At 39.7% G+C, this 20,636-nt stretch overlaps 1 protein-coding gene across 1 annotated transcript in view; it reads right to left on the bottom strand.

Annotated features, from left to right (window-relative positions):
• LOC122555098 (uncharacterized) overlaps window positions 1–20,636 on the bottom strand; it is a 99,604-nt gene that overhangs the window by 51,960 nt on the left and 27,008 nt on the right. Inside the window, exon 2 of the mRNA XM_043700777.2 lies at window positions 11,880–12,224. Within this exon, the coding sequence (XP_043556712.2) occupies window positions 11,880–12,224 (345 nt within the window). The remainder of the gene's footprint in view (window positions 1–11,879; window positions 12,225–20,636) is intronic.

Genomic DNA, 20,636 nt, shown 5'->3' with positions numbered 1-20,636 from the left:
CACAATTGAAGCTATTTTTTGGTAAATATAAAGAATCCAGAAGAATTTGATCCTATTTGAAACCAGCATCCACATCAATCTTGATCTTTGTTATTCTGGTGTATGATGTGGGAGATCAGCACTAAGCTGCATTGAGAGCATTTTAGTTCACTTTAAACAGGAAAGTAGGTTTAGATTCTGTTTTCTCACCCTTGAACTTGAGTTTGATCCCGTCTGGACTGATGGGTCAACAAATTATTCTGTCTGTTGGCTGCAAGAGTCCAAGTATAATGGGTTTGTCCTGATCATAAATCAACTTATCATTCAATAAAAAGTGCAGTAAATCATTAGTCTCACCAAGGATGGCTGTTTTGGGCAATAGAACATAAAATAATACAGGCATAGAAGGAATTTGCCTTTTGAACTTGAATTAAGGCAAAATTACAAAGGCAGCACTGAGAGACTATTTATATTGTGTCTACACCTGACCTACACGCATTTAGTATTGATAATAAAGAAAGAGTTTGATTTTGACCACAGATATCTCTCAGTTTGTTAAGGACAAAAGAAAGAATTAAGCACATCAAAGTCAGCATGTCTGCAACAGAATGTTCAACAGGACAAACCAACAGTTAACTGTTGTTACAAATGTCACATGTTTGCACATGATCTTCTCTCTGGAAAATTTGTGATAGATGGAGCCAGAAGCAGACAACTTGATGCCTAACAATACCCTAGGCTGCCTGTCAGACAGGTGTCCATTTTGGAAGTGGGTCCCAGTTAAATTGAAAATTTAGACTTTTTTGATGCCTTTTAAAGGCAGCCTGCACTGTTTAAAGGGGAAGTGCACTCTGGTTTCAGAGGGCAGGGAGCATTTGAGGAGTTTGAAATAGCTGAAGGAGCTATAGCTTGAGTTTCTCATGCTGCTTTGAAGAATCTCATCCAAGTGATGGGTGGAGGGGAAAAGGCAATGAGGGATGATAGCTCTCAATGAAAACCTGTCAAATGTGAAAATAGATGGCTGGGGAGTTTAGTGCCAGAAAATCATCTGCCAGGATATGTCTACGCCTCTGAAAACTGTGTAGCCCACCTCACCAGAATCCTACCTCTCAGCTTAACCAATTGCTACTGGCATTAGCAGTCTCACTATTCACAATACTACACCCTCTCCCCCAGCCCACTTCACTCTCCCACAATTACCAAAACACACTTGACTTCACCTCAGTTTTTCCTCCTTCCATAGTCTGCAGCCCCTGTCCTCATCATCCTGCAGCCCTTGCTGCTCCCTAGCCCTCACATCTTGCAGAACATCCGCATGATTCAACCATAAAAGGCACACACTCAACACAGATCACCAGACTGTCACCAACACACTCTTCTTCCCTGCAGGAGAATACTGCAGGGAACCTAAGACAACAAGCAAATTTCAAATTACTGTCAGCCAAATTAGGGCAGGATAAGAATTCACATTCCATTTAAATCTCTGCCTTGCTTCTATCAGGTGGAAGGAGTTAAAATTTACCCAGCATAGTTTGATTTGTATCCATTTCTTTAGAAGTATAATCAATTTTCCAACGAGCAAGAGTCGGTAGCCATTTAGTCTAGCTTCAGCACTGATGTAGATTTCTGTGGGAGTCCAAAATACAGGGTTGTTAAAGGCAGATGTTGTTGGAAGCAAGAGGCAGATTTCAGCTGACAAACTTGGCAGGACTATTTGTTTATTTACAATACATCTGATTGGCAGAACTACTCTTTCTGCTAGCAGTTTGTTTTTTAAAAAGTGAGCTATTTTCATTAAGACACCTCAATCATCCATGACAGTGCTGATATCAGGGAGGAAGGATCCATTGTAACTCGACAAGCTAATGTCAAACCAACTCGCTGAATATGGGAAAGGGGCCAACAGGTCTGCTGCAAATGCCAACATCTAACCCAAGTACAGAACTGTTATCTAAAGCACATTTTATCAATAACTTTCCATTAAATGTTTTTGTTAAAAGTAGCTAGAATATGGAATCTCTGATTCCCTTACAAATCTTCAGCTTTACTTTTCTCACAATCAAAGGCAATGAGATGCTAAGGACTACTATCATCCAGTCCCATTCGTAAAAGACACACTAATGACAGATAGTCTAGCAAATACAGAGACGTGTGAAAAATCGAGTGGCACAAGGTTAATATAGAGAGTGAATTTAAAACGTTTTTGCAACCTTTCTGCATCCAAACAAACATACTGCCACCTGCAGGAATATATATTAATTACATGTGATGACTTCAAATAGGATAGCGATATGGAAATAATGCTAAAAATGTTATACTGCCATCTGGTGTGAAATAATTCCAACAACAATACCTAAACATCCCAAGTAGTGAATCGATATAACCTATAGGTTTGATGGGCTAAACGATATATTGATTAATGACAAAGAACTGCTTATGTTATATGGGGGACATTAGCAGGGTTACTAATTTATACTGAACAAGCCAAATTCCATTTTAATCAATGAGATTTGGGGACACAGTAAACTCTGTGGAAGAATCATGTTCTATAGGAACATTGGCAACAATCTATTTTCTAATATCACTCGATTCAGTAACATCTGTCAGGACAAAATGACTTAGTAGTATTTTATGGCCCATTATTTCCTGAACCATTGAAACTGCTTGCTTTCTTTTATCCAGACTTCCAGATTTTCAGAAGGCATTTGTAAAGGTGTCATATCAAAGGTTTTTGCAGAGAATAAAAGCCCATGGCAATGGGGGGGGGAAGTACATTGGCTTGGATAGAAGATTGACTGGCTAAGAGGAAACAAAGAGGTCTTTTTCAGGTTGGCAGGATGGAATAACTCATTTTCCACTGGGAGCAGTTGCTGGGACCTCATTTGTTTAAATTTTATATAAATGGCTTGAATAAAGAGATAGAAGGTGTGGTAACCAAATTTGTTGATGACACATAGGTAGACAGGAAAGGAAGCTGTGAAGTGGACATAAGTTGGCTACAGAATGATATGGATAGGCTAAATGTGTGGGCAAACATGTGACAGATGTACTACAAGACAGGATAATTTGAAACTGTACAGTTGGAAGGAAGAACAAAAGAGCATATTACCTGAATCATAAGAAATTGCAGAGCTCTGGGGTAGGGAGGTTTGGGTCTCCTCATACATAAGTTGTGAAAGGTTATTACACAGATACAGCAAGTAATTAGAAAAGCCAACAGAATATTACAATGCATCTTGAGAGGAATTGACTACAAAGGATTGGGCAGGTACACTTTACTTTTACAGGGCACTGGAGCAGTGTGTAGAGAACTTATAACCTTATTTAAGGAATGATGTAAATGCATTGGAGGCAGATCAGGGAAGGTGTAATCAACTAATACATGGAATAAAGGTCTTGGCCTATGAGGAAAGGTTTGACTGGCTACGTTTGTCTTAGTTTGAGTTTAGAAGAGCAAGAGGTTACTTAATTGAGGAGTATTTATGGGCTGGGTATGAAGAAAACTTTTCCTCTTATGGAAGAATCTAGAACAAGGTATCACAGTTTAAAAATCCAGGGTTGCACATTTAAAGCGATGACAAGGCTTTTTTAAAAAAACTCTTAGAGAGTAGTGAGTCTTTGAAACTTTTTTTTAAGTGAAGATTGGGTGGAAGTAGAATCCTCAGTTTTTTTAAGACAGCAGTAAATAGATACTCGTTAAGCAAGGATGTGAAATGTTATTGAGATAGGATTGTGCAGTTGAGGTTATAATTAGATTAACCATGATCTTATTAAATGGTAGAGCAAGCTAAAGGGGTTGAATGGCTGACAGCTGCTCCTAATTTGTATGCTCATTATTGGTTTCTTGCAGAATTGTTAATCAATCTTTCCTCCACACGCTCAAGAGGAAATCTTTAGCAATGTATCTCACAATCCATATGACAGCAGATTACAGAAGCATTGAACGCTACCTTTCATACCATGAAACCTACAGACAGTGTGCTGTGACAAAATTCAATGACTTGATGAGGAAGGGTAACAAAATCTGTTCCATTCCTTTCTTGGATAGCTTGAACACCAAGCAATATCCTAGTGGTATTATTGTTGGACTGTTAATCCAGAGACTTGGGTAATGTCCAGGGAACTCAGGTTTGAATCCCATCACTCTAGATGCTGTAAATTAAATTCAACAAAAATCTGGAATTATGAGTCTAATGATGACCATGAATTGATTGTTTGAAAAACCCATCTGGTTCACTGGCATTCTTACCTGCTCTGGCCTACGTGTGACTGCAGACCCACAGCAATGTGGTTGACTCTTAACTGTCCTCTGGGCAATTAGGGATGGGCAATAAATGCTGGCCTCGCCAGTGATGCCCTCATCTCATGAATGAATTAAAAAAAACACACCGCTTAATCTCTAGCTATATGCAAATGTATACACATGTGTACAATCACCCTCCACTATAGATGAGGGTTTCAAGAACAACAATTTCTAATAATATGATTTCTTCCCACAGTGCAAAGATGTGCAGACTAGATAGATTGGCCATGCTATATTACCCATAATGATCAGAAATGTGTAGGTTATGTGGATTAGCCATGGGAAATGTGGAGTTACAGGGATAGGATATGGGGATGAGTCTGGGTGGGACGTTCTTTGGAGGGTCAGTGTGGACTTGTTGGGCTGAATGGCCTGTTTTCGCACTGTATGGATTCTATGATTCTATGGTATGATATTACATCTAATTTAATAAAGTGTCTCAAGATTCTTCACGAGTGTTAACAAACAAATTTGACACTAAGTCATATATTTGAGAAAATGTCCAAACTCTTGGTTGGAGCTGGGTTCTAAGAAGCATCTCAAAAGAGGAAAAAGTAGAGAACCAACAATGTTTAGAAAGGAAGACCAGAGTTTAAGGATTTGACAGCTGGAGGCACGTCAGACAATGTTGAAGCAATGCTTATCTGGGATGCTTGTGCAGGTGGAGATCACAAAGATAGAGCACAGAAAAATTATCAAGAGATTTGAAAATAAGAATGAGACTTTAACTTCAAGTTACTGCTGAACTGGGAGCTAATTAAGGTCCATAGGCAGGGTATTATAAATGAGTAGGACTTTATGCGAATTTGAAACACTAGCCTCCAGGATGCTTTAAGTGCACACAAGATTGAACTAGAGATGCTGAGTTTATTTAGTATTAACAAAGGTATGAGTGAGGATTCCGGCAGTAGGTGGGCTGAGGTCAGGAAGACTCAGGCAATGTTACGAAGTTGGAAGTAGTTGATCTTTGCAAACATGTGAATATGATGACAGAAGATTACCTTAGGTTCAAGAGTCACAGGAGGGCCAACAGTATTAAAGGCTGCCAACAACTCAAGAAGGATGAGGTGTAGCAGTTTACCTTTGTCACAGACACACAGAATGTCTTTTTTGATTTAGGAAGAACTTTTAGTTCTGTGGCACAGCTGAAAACATCAGTGTAAAGATTCAAACATGGAGTTTCAGGAAAGATGCATAGATATGGGATGATACAATGTATTCAGGGACATTGGAATTGAAAGGAGATTGGAAATGGAACAATACTTTGCAAGGATGAGAGGACAGGGTTTTATTTTGAGCAATAACTTATTGATGGCTAATATGATGAAGAGGGAGGCTAAATCCATGATTTTGACAAATGGACTTCCAGCGCTCCAAATAGGAATTATTGCATGCAGAGTATTTACAGCTCTTCATCCACTTTAGAAAGATAATACCAGCTGACCTGTTACAATCGTTGTCTAACATCCCTCCAATGCTATCTCCTGAAGCATTTAATCATTACCAGAGAAACATTGCAGAGTTTCCATTAAGAGTATCAGCATTTTCAATTCCTGAATTCCACCGTTCTTATCTTTAATGCAAAAAGTAAATTGCATATACAGACTTTTGTCTGTAACATTTGTTTAAATGAGCTGTAAAAATAGTGTCAACCCTGACTGAGCTGGTAGCACTCTCACCTCTCATGCAGAAGGTCATGGGTTTGACTCCCACTCTGGAAGCCTAAACATTTAACTAAACAGAAAATTCCAGTCTCATGCTAAGGGGGTACTGCAATGTTAGAGTAACTGCATTTCAAAATCTCTTCATTGGCTGTGAGATGCTTTGGAATATCCTGAGGTCATGTTCATTACCTTGGAAATGCAGATTTTTTTCTTTCTTTCTCCTTCAAATTAACTGAACTTCCATAAAAAGTGTCAAAAAATAATGATGACAAACTTAAGTACTGTATCATTTCTATTTCTATGGTTAAAGCCATGTATTAAACAGGTGAATCAATTGCAAATTGCTGCTACACTTTTCTGAGCAGTTTCATACTCACACAACTCAGAAGTAACTTGCATTTTAGGCCATTAAAAACATAGGAAATAGCAGCAGAAGTAGAATTGTATGTGTTTCAGCATTCAATAAGAACACGTCTAAATTTCAACCTCTTTCCTGTTCAATTCCATTTACTTATATTTTTAAAAGTGTAATTATTTAATTTCTATTTATTTAATTATTATAGACTAATTGATAATCAAATGTTAAAATTGATTACCAAATGTGCATCTCATTGTGAAGTTTCAGTGGTGTCATAAGCCATAAGACGAAATAATGATTTGTTTCAGTAGACTATTCATCTGTACTTAACAACTAACATTGTCAATGCCCACTTGATGTACTCCCACAAAAGATCTTTGGTTATGACAGTGTGTGAACCATAAATTATAAATTATTCTTGAATGGCACTCCACCCCAATTCCTTGCTTATTTTCATTTCTTCATTTCAGCTCAAGAGCATTCAATCTTGATACAATTGAAGTATCACAACCCAGATTGGTTCTTGAATCGGAAGCTTTCCAAGCTTGTGTGAAGCTTTCTGTTGTTTTCGCCAAGCTGACATGGTATGATTTTTAGGATATATTATATATTTACCCCACATAGCAGATAGACTTAGGGAGCAGTTTAATTTCATTTTAGATTTGTACTCAGAGCACCAATAGGTTCAGTCTATATAATTGATGTGAGTTGTTATCCTCCCTGAAGAATAAAGAGTAAAATAATCACAAAATAATCACTGCAGTTTGTGGAACTGGTAATTTTCTGTTGATTACGAGAAAATAAGATCATAATATAGTGGAATTAAGCTTTCAGTGTGTATTAGATCAGATTGTTGTCTTTCAACGACCACAATTAGAATGCTGAAAATGAAGTTTGGATTATTTTTACTTATGTTGGCAATAGCAAATGGTAGCAATACTCTCAATGAGAAACCTTATATACTGTTTTCAATATAATTTTATCTGGAAGTATGAATAACAGAGAAAAGCAGTAAAAAGAATTATTGGCTGAGAGCTTAAGCTGTCTAATAATAGCATCAATTTGTTTATAGTGCTTGCAGTTCAAGAGAATTGTTAAAATAAAGAGTCATGGAGGCATAACAGCATAGAAAGTGATGAGATAACCTATTGAGTTCATGCTGACAAATGGCAGAGCAAACAGGCAGGAGGCTGGTAGAACACAGCAAGCCAGGCAGCATCAGGAGGTGGAGAAGTCAACATTTCAGGGTGCAACCCTTCTTCAGGATCTCCTGATGCTGCCTGGCTTGCTGTATTCTTCCAGCCTCTTGCCTGTCAACTTGGATTCCAGCATCTGCAGGTTTTTTGTCTTTAATAGACAATTAAAAATAGATGCAGGACTAGGCTATTCGGCCCTCCGAGCCAGAACCACCATTCATTACGATCATGGCTGATCATCCACAATCAGTATCTTGTTCCTGTCTTATCCCCATACCCCTTGATTCCACTATCTTTAAGAGCTCTATCCGTTTCTTTCTTGAAAGTATCCAGAGACTTGGCCTCTGCTGCCTTCTGGGGCAGAGCATTCCATATATCCACTACTCTCTGGGTGAAGAAGTTTCTCCTCAACTCTGTTCTAAATGTTCCCCCCCCCGCATGTTTAAATTGGTTCTGGACTCACCCATCAGCAGAAACATGCTTCCTGCCTCCAGAGTGTCTAATCCTTTAATAATCTTATAAATCTCAATCCTCGTCCTTCTAAACTCAAGTGTATACAAGCCCAGCTGCTCCAATCTTTCAACATATGATAGTCCCGTCATTCCGGGGACTTACCAGCCTTCAGACCTAACAGTCTATCCAACACCATTTCCTGCTGAATATAAATTCCCTTCAGTTCATCCATTACCCTAGGTCCTTCAGCCACTATTACATCTGGGAGGTTGCTTGTGTCTTCCCCAGTGAAGACAGATCCAAAGTACCTATTCAACTCTTCTGCCATTTCCTTGTTCCCCATAATAAATTCACCCATTTCTGTCTCCAAGAGCTCAATTTTAGTCTTAACCTTTTTTTACTTTTCACATACCTAAAAAAGCTTTTACTATCCTCCTTTATATTTTTGGCCAGTTTGCCTTCGTACCTCAATTTTTCTCCACGTATTGCCTTTTTAGTTATCCTCTGTTGCTCTTTAAAAGTTTCCCAGTCCTCCGGTTTCCAGCTCATCTTTGCTACGTTATACTTCTACTCTTTTATTTTCATAAGTCCTTAACTTTCCTCGTCAGCCACGGCCACCTCTGCCTCCCCTCAGAATCTTTCTTCCTCTTTGGAATGAACTGATCTAGCACCTATTGCATTATACCCAGAAATACCTGCCATTGTTGTTCCACTGCCATCCCTGCTAGGGTATTGAACCATTGAGCTTTGGCCAGCTCTTCCCTCATAGCTCCATAATTCCCTTTGTTCAAGTGCAATATTGACACTCACGATTCTCCCTTCTCCCTCTCAAATTGCAGATTAAAACCTATCATATTATGGTCACTACCTCATTATAGCTCCTTTACTTCGAAATCCCTGATCAAATCCGGTTTGTCGCACAACACCAGATCCAGAATTGCCTTCTTCCTGGTAGGCTCCAGTAGAAGCTGTTCTAAGAATCCATCTCGGAGGCACTCCACAAACTCCCTTTCTTGGAGTCCAGTACCACCCTGATGGTCTACCTGCATGGTGAAATCCTCCATAACAACTATAGTAATACCTTCGCGACAGGCCAATTTCAACTCCTTATTGAACTTACACCCAACATCCAGACTACTGTTTGGGGGCCTGTAGATAACTCCCATTAGGGTCTTCCTACCCTTAGAATTTCTCAGCTCTATCCATACTGACTCTACATCTCATAATTCTGTGTCCCCCCTCGCAAGGGACTGAATATCATTCCTCACTAACAGGGCTACCCCATCCCCTCTGCCCATCAGTCTGTCCTTTCGATAGTATGTATAGCCTTGAGTATTCATTTTCCAGGCCTGTCCACTTGAAGCCACGTCCCAGTTATCCCCACAACATCGTACCTGCCAATTTCCAACTGAGCATCAAGCTCATCCATCTTATTTCTTCTGCTTCATGCATTCATATATAATATTCTTAATTTGTTACTCCCCTCTCCCTCCTTATCAATCCCTATTTCACTTGACCATACTGTATGATCCCTTCTAGAGTTTTCTGCTCCGTTGATTCTGTTGTCTTTCTTAACTTTGCTTATTCTCATTTTCCCTTTAACTTCCTTCTAGAATTTCCAGTTTGTCCCCTTTCCCCCACTACTTAGTTTAAACACCCCTGTGATGCAGTGGCAAACCTGCCTGCCAGAATGCTGATTCCCCCACCTATTAAGGTGAACCCGTCCCTCTTGTATCATTTATCCTTACAGCAAAACATACCATAGTGATCCAAGAATTTAAATCCTTGCTTCCTGCATCAGTTCCTCTGCCACACATTCAAATCCCTATTCCTGCCCTCTGCAGTCCAAGGAACTGAAAGCAAACCGGAAATAACCACCCTGGAAGTCCTGCTTTCCAGCCTTCTTCCGAGTTCTCTAAAGTCTCGCTGTAGAATATCCCTCCTCTTCTTCCCGACGTCATTTGTGCCGACATGCACCACCACCTCTGGCTCTTCATCTTCACCCTTGAGGATTCTCTGCACTCTGTCGGTGATGTCCTGGATCCTAGCACCAGGTAGGCAACACACTATCCTCAAATCCGGCCTGTTGCCGCAGAAACCTCTTTCAGTCCCTCTCACTATTAAGTCCCCTATTACAACGGGTCTGCATGATGTCTGACTCCTCAGCTCTGCCTACACGCCAATTTTCAATTGGCAGACTTGTCCGCCTCTCGGACTGGCAGTGTCGTCTGTATCAACAGTTTCCAAGAGTTTCAACCTGTTCTCGAGGGGTACTTCTCCCAGGGTCTCTTGGACTTGAATCATCTCTTCCTTCCTCATTGTCATCTCCCTTCTCTCTTCTGGTATGCACAGTGTAATGACCTTGCTGAAGGTCCTGTCCAGAAAATTCTCGTTCTCTTGGATAGCACTCACTAACCTTCCCAACAGCCTCTGTGCTCCGACCTCACTTCCGCCCAGCTCCCAAGGCTCTCTGCCGCAAAATACTACAGAGCAAGCCAGTCAGTCCCATTAAACTGCTGTATCCCTTTTACCTGCAAGTTTATTCCCCTCAACAATCTCACTGAATTTTGTTTAGAAACCACTGAATGTTTCAGCTTTCCCCGTTAATTCCAAATCTTTCAAATAATAAGGTTTGAGGTTGGATGAAGTGTAAAAATATTAACAATCTCAAAACAAATCCCAACACACTTTTCTCTGAACCAGTCAGACTCAAGGTTGGGATACAGACAGACTCTAACCTCACACCTTTAATGCATTGTCTGGGCTGAGATGTCACCTTTTATTTTGAGACCTTAAATTATCTCAGGAATATGACTTGAAAGAAATTCTGGGATTTACATATTAATGAATCAAAACCTGCAACCCATTCTAAGTGATTAAAGACTTAACAGCAATCTAGGTTTGTTCAGTACATTGCATTAGTTGTATGACACTTTGATCTTTTACTGTAAATTCTGTGTCCAATGATCCTGTCCCATTAGCTACCTGATGAAGGAGCAGTGCTCTGAAAGTTGTACTTCCAAATGAACCTGTTGGACTATAACCTGGTATTAGTGTGATTTTTCACTTTGCAAGTCTAACACTGGGAAGCTCACACAAGGAGAAGCAAGGATATGGTTGGAGAAAAGTTATCTTAGAGCATTGTTTTTTTTTCAGGAGGAGCAGGATTTTTCTCTTGCAAGTCAACAAACTCAGAAAATATGTAGGTATACACTCTGTCAAGCATTAACACTTTTGTTTGAAACAAACATTCCTGTTTTATTCCCAAATCTGCAGTACTGGAAACTCATGATTGTTAATGAAAGTTTTTATTTTAGTCTCTGAAAATCCAACAATGAATGTGTGGTAATATTCTCAAGGTATTTCCTAGTGCCCTCCTCTATTAACAGATGAAGTTGAATGGACAGAGTATCTGCTGAACGTTCAACAATGGAGCAGGAGAGACCTGCAGCTTAATACATTTAAATTAGAATCAGAATATATTGTGTAATTTTTTTTGTCTGTTAAGTGAACAATATTACAAATCACTGCATGGAACCTCACCAGGTCAACTACCAACCATCTGGTTTAGAATATAGCATATTGCATGAAATTGTCTTGAAGAAGGGAAGTAGGTAAGTTAGAAAATTAAAAATGAAAAATAAAACTCAAAAAATTGCATTTCCTTGGGGTTTCTCCTGTTTTGCTGCCATAATGTTAATGGAAGTTTATTGGAAAGTTTTTTGCTGACGTTATGGAGGCATTGCATGAACAGCATTGAGGAACTGTATCCTTTCACAGGGCAATCTTTGATCTTCTCAGCTACTTTCATTTGCCAAATAAGCATTGTTATCAACTGTTCAATTTCCCTCAAATTCTATTTTTTTTTGCTGAAAGTCTGAAATATTATATTGATGCAGTGTGTCCAATTGATGCTCAGACCTTACCTGCATATACATTAATTATTACGCTTACGCAGCTTTCTATTCCATTTGATGCTGTGAAAGTTCGAGTGTATTTTCCTGTATCATTAAGCTGAATAGATAGAAGTCGTAAAAAAAAGCCATCATCTTCAATATTCACTTTGTGTTCAAATGTACGAAAGATAGTTTCAGAAGTCGGTCCTTTGCTTTTGACATAAGAAGAAATACGACGGTTCTCTGAGTGTGAAGAAAATGTCCATTCAACTGAACACATTTCACAATCTGTGTAGTTTGGATTCAGCAAGATGCTTTCTCCAAGAGTTGCATTTCTGCTTGATTCCTCCAGACATGCAAGAACGGTAAGTAAACCTGGATTGAATATAACAGCAATGGTTACATATCACTAATTGCAAAATGTGCAAAATTAAAACACTTCCAGTTCTTTAATTCTTGTTGATGGACAGTGCTCAATATCCATAACTTGCAATACACTGCCTATCTCAAAGAGATCATGGGAGGTAGGTAGATTGGGAAATCTCCATTTAAGTGCAGTATTCAATATTCTTCTGAGTTTTGCATTAGCTGCTTGGCAGGGTGAACTACATTTAATCTATGCATTATTTGATATGGAAACTGTGAATGATTTAAAGTTTTAACTATTAACAAAGCATAAGTTTTGTTTTCCATCTCTCTGAAGGACAATCTTTACATCTGACACTTCAGTGATAAGACATTTAAAAATTAATTATTAGCTGTGTTTGAAATCAACTTGACAAAAAGGAGCAAAGGTATTGGGAATATAATTTTACTTTGATAATTGATACTTCTTAAAACAGCAGATAGTAGATTGGCCAGGGGTGATGCAGTCCATCTGATTATTCTGCACTATTGCAACAGATATTCTATTGAGGCACTGTCCACTCTTTCGGGTGGAATTAAAATATCCTGTGGCATACTTGTATAGAACAATAAGAACGTTCTCCTCACTTTCCTCAGCCATCAGCACAACTAAAACCAGATAATGGGTCTTTTCGCCAATGTAGTTTGTAGTAACTCGTGGTGAATAATGTGTTTTCTGTGTTTGCTCCTCATCTCTTAAATAGTCCTTCAAGAAAAAGGATGACTTGTTTCTATTGCATTTCAATGGGCTTTGAGAAATCTGATAAATCCAGAATGTGAGAAGTTGCTTTTGCCACATGGGGGGCAAATGGTGTTGTGTAATGTCTCACAATCATTATATCAGTATACATTTAAGACACATGCTCATGATACCACCATTTTTATCATGGCATGTGACCTGAGGGTCATATCTCATACTCCATTTTACCTTAGGATCAAGAAAGCATGACATACTTCAAAAAGCATACTCCTTTATTTTGATCTAATAATTTAATTTTAGCCCAGAAACTAAATATGCCTGTTAATGTAATGTTTGTAATAATAGTTAGTTGTAATATATGTTTTGTGAAGTGTCAATACAAAGATATCCATTCCCAATATCTTATATCACCAGAGGTGGTATAAGCTTTGTTGCATCTGCTAATACATCCTACTGAAGGTAAATTCAAATCATCAGTGACCATCTAGAATAAAGAACCCAAAAAGCAGATATCTGGGAAACAAATTGAAATCCTTTGGAGCAACAATTTTGTCCATCAAAGAATTCATAACATCAGTACCATCATTTCTATGAGAATAGTCAGGTACTGGTCTGTTGATAGAGCATTCAGGTAATTAATTTATGATTTAAATGCTAAAGGCTGAAATTGAACTGCAGTGAAAACTAAAGTCTAAAGACTTGTAATAAAACACTTAAAACATCTCATTATTAAAGAAGAAATTGGCACTGATCTGATTTTTCTACAAAAAATAACATTTAAGTGATCCTGGAAAAAGAGCTCTCAAGTGATTCCAGAAAAAAATCTAACTTGAAAACACTTAACATTATGAGCAATTATCTGTTTCCAGACCATGGTCAGTCTGTCACTTTCTTTTCCAACTCTGCGCAAATCTTTAATGGCACAAATGCTATCTCAGTCAGAAACATGTTATTACAGCTTGCATTTTGTAAACGGTGATTCTGCAATTCGTTAATTGATGCAACAGGTAGAAAATGTCAGGAAGCAGGAGCAAAAGATCCAGAAAATATCTGGAAGGAATTCAAAGACTAGCTGAAAGTAAAAATTAATATGAGGGCTAACAAACTCCAACTAATCTCAGACAGACAGAAACTCCAAGAGTCTGTTAACTAATTTATCAACAGTGCATATGTGTGAATTTTCCAAAAATGAACTGTCCGAGAGGGTCCTTAAATCAGTCATCACCTCCAATCACGTTATCTTTTCCCATAATATGAATATTAAATTGTTCCAACAAAAGGCTCCATGTGAATAGTCTCACATTCTTCCTGTAAACCTTTCAGTGAAGGCTAGTGGATTGTAGTCAGTTTAAATTAGCATTTCCTTGTTCACATGTCAGATTTAGATTTCAAAGTTCTGAAGAGCTAACAATAATCATAAAACCTCTTTGCCCATCATACAGTATTTCTTCTGGTAGTGGTTTAATTTCTTAGAGAGTTACTCAACTGACTTCACAAACACCTAACTGATCACCCTGTCACAAAATCGCACCTACGCCCAAATCACTAGCACTAATTGCCACTTTGAAAAGTCTGGAAAAATCATGGATGACCTACACTTTTTTTTTGATTACCTTCACCTTCTCAAATGCTGCTTGGCATTCTACTGACTCGAGGAGAAAGTGAGGACTGCAGATGCTGGAGATCAGAGCTGAAAATGTGTTGCTGGAAAAGCGCAGCAGGTCAGGCGGCATTCAAGGAACAGGAGAATCGACGTTTCGGGCATAAGCCCTTCTTCAGGAATCACACATTCTGCTGACTCGACCAATTTTGCTTGTTTCTTTTACAAAATTGATAAAAGCACAGTTTTCATACTGAAATTACACACACATTTCAAAGAAAATACATCAATTTCTTCCAGCCTTATGACTCCTTATTTAGTTTTAAAAACAAGAAGGTTAGTAAGTTTGCAGATGACACCAAAATTGGAGGTGTAGGGTCAACGAAGAAGGTTATCTCAAAATACAATGGCGTCTTGATCAGATGGGCCAATGGGCTGAGGAGTGGCAGATGAAGTTTAATTTAGATAAATGTGAGGTGCTGCATTTTGGAAAGGTAAGTCAGAGCAGGACTTAGACACTTAATGGTAAGGTCCTAAGGAGTGTTGCTGAACAAAGAGACCTTGGAGTGCAGGTTCATAGTTTCTTGAAAATGGAGTCTCAGGTAGATAGGATAGTGAACAAGGCGTTTGGTATGCTTTTCTTTCAGAGCATTGAGTACAGGAGTTGGGAGGTCATGTTGCAGCTGTACAGGACATTGGTGAGACCACTTTTGGAATATTGTGTGCAATTCTGATCTCCTTCCTATAGGAAGAATGTTGTGAAAAGATTTATAAGAATGTTGCCAAGGTTGGAGGGTTTGAGCTACAGGGAGAGGCTGAATAGGCTGGGGCTGCTTTCCCTGGAGCATTGAAGGCTGAGGGGTGACCTTGTAGAGGTTAAAAGATCATGAGAGGCATGGATAGGATAAATAGACAAGGTCTTTTCCCTGGGGTGGGGGAGTCCAGACCTAGAGGGCATAGGTTTAGGGTGAGAGGGGAAAGACATAAAAGGGACCTAAGGAGCAAATTTTTCATGCAAAGGGTGGGGCATTTATGCCATTAAAGATTTGTGCCAAGTTGGAAAAGGAAGTGATGATGCATAGAATGAGTTGCCAGGGAAGTGGTGGAGGCTGGTACAATTACAACATTTAACAGATAGCTGAATGGGTACAGGAATAGGAAGGGTTTGTGAGGATATGGGCCAAGTGCTGACAAATGGGAATAGATTAATTTAGGATATCTGGTCGGCATGAGCGATTGGACCGAAGGGTCTGTTTCCGTGCTATACATCTCTATGACTATGATTATGACTTCACATTTTTTGTCATCAATGACGCTTATCCAATCACATGTCCAACTAAGCCACTCTTGCTTTTGCAAATCCACCTTTGGCTACATTTTTCACTAAACCATCCAACTGTAATTGTTTAAATAGGCCTTTACCTATTTGACCTATTTGACCTCCTCCATGACTTTTGTTTCCCCGGCCCCCATCCCCTCATCTCTACCATGGATATCCAGTACCTGTACACATCTATCCACCATGGTGAAGGCCTCCAAGCCCTCCTCTTTTCCTCTTCCACCGAATCAACCACTACCCCTCCACCGACAGACTCATTTTATTGACAGAACTGGTCCTCACCCTCAACAGCTTCTCCTTTGAATCCTCCCACTTCCTTCAGAACAAAGGGGTATCCATGGGCATCATGGATCTTTTGGGGCCTTAGATGGAAGTGGGGGGAGAGGTGTGGGTGCAGCCATATGCTTGCCTCTTCATAGGATATGTGGAACAGTTCATCTTCCGTAGTTACACTGGCAACATTCCCCAAATTTTCCTTTGCTACATTGATGACTGCAACTGCGCTACCTTGCGCTTCCACGATGAGATTGAACAGTTCATCAACTTCACAAACACCTTCCAATCTGACCTCAAGTTCATCTGCACCATCTTGGACAAGTGCCTCCCCTTCCTGGACCTCTCTGTCTCCATCTCCAGAGACCAACTCAACACGAACATCGACTTCAAGCCGACAGCTACCTGGACTACACCTCCTCTCACTTCCCTCCCCCCCCCATAAAAAAGCTATCCCTCTGCTCCCAGGAGGAACAATTCCACTCCATGACATCCCAGATGGCCTCCTACTTCAAGGACTGCAATTTCCCCTCCCACGCGGTTAACAATGCCTACCAGCACATCTCCTCCACTTCCCACACTTCTGCCCTTAAATCCCAACTCTCCAACCGCAACATGGATAGAACTCCCTGGCCCTCAACTTCTACCCCACCAATCTCCAGATATAGCGCATTATCCTCCACCGTTTCCACTACCTAAAATCAGAACCCACTACCAGAAAAGTATTCCCTCCCCACCGCTATCAGCATTCCGCAGAGACCATTCCCTCTGTGACTCCCTCGTTAGGCTCACACCACCCACCAACCTTCCACTCCCAGCACCTTACTCAGCCACCACAATTGGTGTAAAGCCTACACCCACACCTCCCCCCTCACCTCCGTCTAAGGCCCCAAAGGATCCTTCCATAACCAACAGAGATTTTCCTGCACATCCAAACACCTCATTTACTATGTATGTTGCTCTCAGTGTGGTCTCCTCTACATTGGAGAGACAGGATGCCAACTGACAGAACATTTCAGGGAACATCTCTGGGTCACATGCGCCAAACAACCTCACTGCCATGTGGCTGACCACTTCAACCTCCCCCTCCCACTGCCCCAAGGACTTGCAAGTTCTGGGCCTCCTCCACCAGTAAATCCAACTCACCCGACGCCTTGAGGAAGAATACCTCATCTTCTGCCTAGGGAACCCTCCCAACCTCATGGCATCACATCAAATTCACCAGTTTCCTCATCTCCCCTCCCCTCACCTCATCCCAGATTCACCCTTCCAACTCGCCACCGCTCCCTTGACCTGTCCTGCCTGTCCATCTTCCTTCCCACCTATCCGCTCCACCTTCTGCTCTAACCTATCACCTTCATCCCCCCACCTGCATCTACCTATTGCCTTCCCAACTACCATTCCCCAGCCTACCCCCACCCTCCTATTTAATTCTCAGTCTGCTTCCCCACTCTCCCAACCCAACATTCCTGATGAAGAGCTTATGCCCAAAACATTGACCCTCCTGCTCCTCGGATGCTGCCTGACCTGCTTTGCTTTTCCAGCACCACACTCTTCAACTCTGATCTCCAGCATCTGCAGTCCTCACTTTCTTCTATGCCTTTGACTTGTTTTACATGCTCTTCGCACTTGCTACTATAGCCTATAACATCATCTGAAGGCACTAAACAGTTACAAACACTAGTTATGACATGTTTCATACACCTGTGGAATGTAGCTGGAACGTTCTTTAACCCGAGTGGCATCACCCGACATTGATATAATCCATTTGGTGTAACAACATGGAAATTTCTTTAACACTTGCCAGTGCCCCTTCAACAGATCAATCTTGGAAAGAAATGAGGCATTGCCAACACTATCAATACAATCTTCCAATCATGAAACCAGGTACAAATCTATTTTGGTGATCACATTCCCCTTTCAAGTATCTATACAAAGTCTACTTGATCCATTAGTTTTAGGAACTAACACTTTTGGTGAATCTCAACTTTGACCAAGTTCTATCAAGTGGTTCTCACACATACTGAATTTCAGTTTCTACCTGAGGTTGTTCAAGCATCAAGGGTATTGTTTAATCAGTCTTGACACTCCTGCATCTACATTATGCCTAACTTATGTAATACATCTGGATGTATTTGCTTCGATTAACTTAAATTTTCTCAGTGTTCTTACAACATCCTGCATTGTCTTTTCTCTAAATATGGGAATACAGTATCTAACTCTCCCAGTATTTCCATGTTATCAGGTTGAATTCTAAGAGGTTCACTTTGAGAATTGTCTCCTTTACCTTCTACATCATTGTCATTATCTTCATCATCTTCTCTTACACTTACATCCAGCATACTTGCTCCTCTTTATTGTCCTCTCTACAATAATACCACTTTCATGCATTTATGTGACAAAAATTGATTCTTCTTCCTACTGATTGGGAATATTTATTAGATAAGTCACTTTATGAACGCATCTAACCACTTTATATGGACTTTTGAATTTCGCTTTCGTAGATTCACCTTGGAAAGGCAACCGTACTAATACTTCATCTCCCACCTGAAACTTCCTAAGATTTAGTTATCTATTTTTTCATTTTTGCATGTGAAACTTACAAAATGTTCCTGTGCTACCCTACATGCTTTTCTGAGTCTTTCTGGAGACATTGACACATAATCCAACGTTGAGGATTCAACTTTGTCATTCAAGAACTTCTTAATCCAATTAAACAGATTATTAATAAATAATAAAGAATTATTATTTATTAAAAGTAATTTGACTATCACTAAAAGTAAGCAAATTGAAACTATTGACATACAATATGACGAATGAAGACTTTAAATCTCTTGGCCATAAACCATTTAAAATGGTTAAATCCACTAGAATTATTTGGATAATCTCTGATTGCAAATAATAAAAATGTAATTCTTTATCCCAGTCCTGTGGATACTCGTGATTGTATGTTTTACTTGTGGTTTTGAGGGTCTGATGATTGTTCTCCAAAGCTTTGTGGATGATACATGCTTAGTTTCAATTGTTTTATTCCTAAACTGTTAATTATTTCCTGGAATTTTTCAACATGAAATTAGAACCCTGATCAAACTGAATCTCAGCTGGTCGTCCACAATGGGTTAACAGAAACTGTGTTAACTTTTCCATTACTACCCTGCCTGAAAGAAATAATTTTTGGGAATCGAGTTGACATAGCCACAATTGTGAGGATGTACAGATGCTTTTCTCTATTTTTCAGTAATCTGTACTTTCTACATTCTTTCCTTATACTCAAGCTGCTTTAACTGTAACTGAATATCATTCATTTCTGGCTTGAAGTAATTGGCCATTTCTGTATTTACTGTCAACCCAAGTGCCATGCTTCTATCTCAATTATTTCTGCCTTCCTAGCTCTGTCAAGCAATGTTGCCTTCAGTTTATCTACCAAGTCAATCAATCTTGGTTTCAAAATTGCCTTTCAGACTGACAGTGATTAGTCTGCCATCGGCAGGAAATCTTTTGCTGTTTCCAGTGCCATATCTCGAGCACAGTAACAAAACCTGATGTTTTCCTTCACCTGTAATATTTACTAATATGACACCCAAATGCCCTTTGCCTCTGTTTCTAATCCAATCAAATCTCAGATGAGCCCCCAAACTTCATAATGACCCACTGGGATGATACATCGTAAATCGAGCCCTGCTTTCCCAGGGTTGTACAAAATGTTAAAGATTTTTTTAAAAATATGCACAGAACCCCTTGGCTTTCTGACCAAGGTTGGTTGAAAGCATGAACCAAGTTTCTGTACTGAACAAGAATTATTATTTATTAAAAGTAATTTGACTATCACTAAAAGTAAGCAAATTGAAACTATTGACATACGATACGACGAATGAAGACTTTAAAGCATGCATGTACACACACACACACACTAACACACACACACACTAACACACACACGCTAACACACACAACACACACTAACAGACACTAACTAACACACACACACTAACACACACAACACACACTAACACACACACACACTAACACGCACACTCACACTAACACACACAACACACTCTAACACACACACACACTAACACGCACACTCACACTAACACACACACTAACACACACACTAACACACACTAACACACCAACACAAACACACACACTAACACACACACACACTATCACACACACACACTAACATACACACTAACACAAACTAACACACACACACACGCACACACACTAACACATACACACACACTAACACACACACACTAACACACACACACACAAACCCACACACTAACACACACTAACACACCAACACAAACACACACACTAACACAAACTAAAACACACACACTAACACACACCCACACTAACACACACCCACACTAACATACACACTAACACAAACTAAAACACACACACTAACACACACTAACACACAAACACACTAACACACACTAACACAAACAC

Source organism: Chiloscyllium plagiosum, unplaced genomic scaffold (genome assembly GCF_037043375.1).
Source record: "Chiloscyllium plagiosum isolate Xiang-an unplaced genomic scaffold, Cpla_swu_hap1 HiC_scaffold_12, whole genome shotgun sequence".
NCBI lineage: Eukaryota > Metazoa > Chordata > Chondrichthyes > Orectolobiformes > Hemiscylliidae > Chiloscyllium > Chiloscyllium plagiosum.
This window is presented reverse-complemented; position numbering and strand designations above follow the sequence as displayed.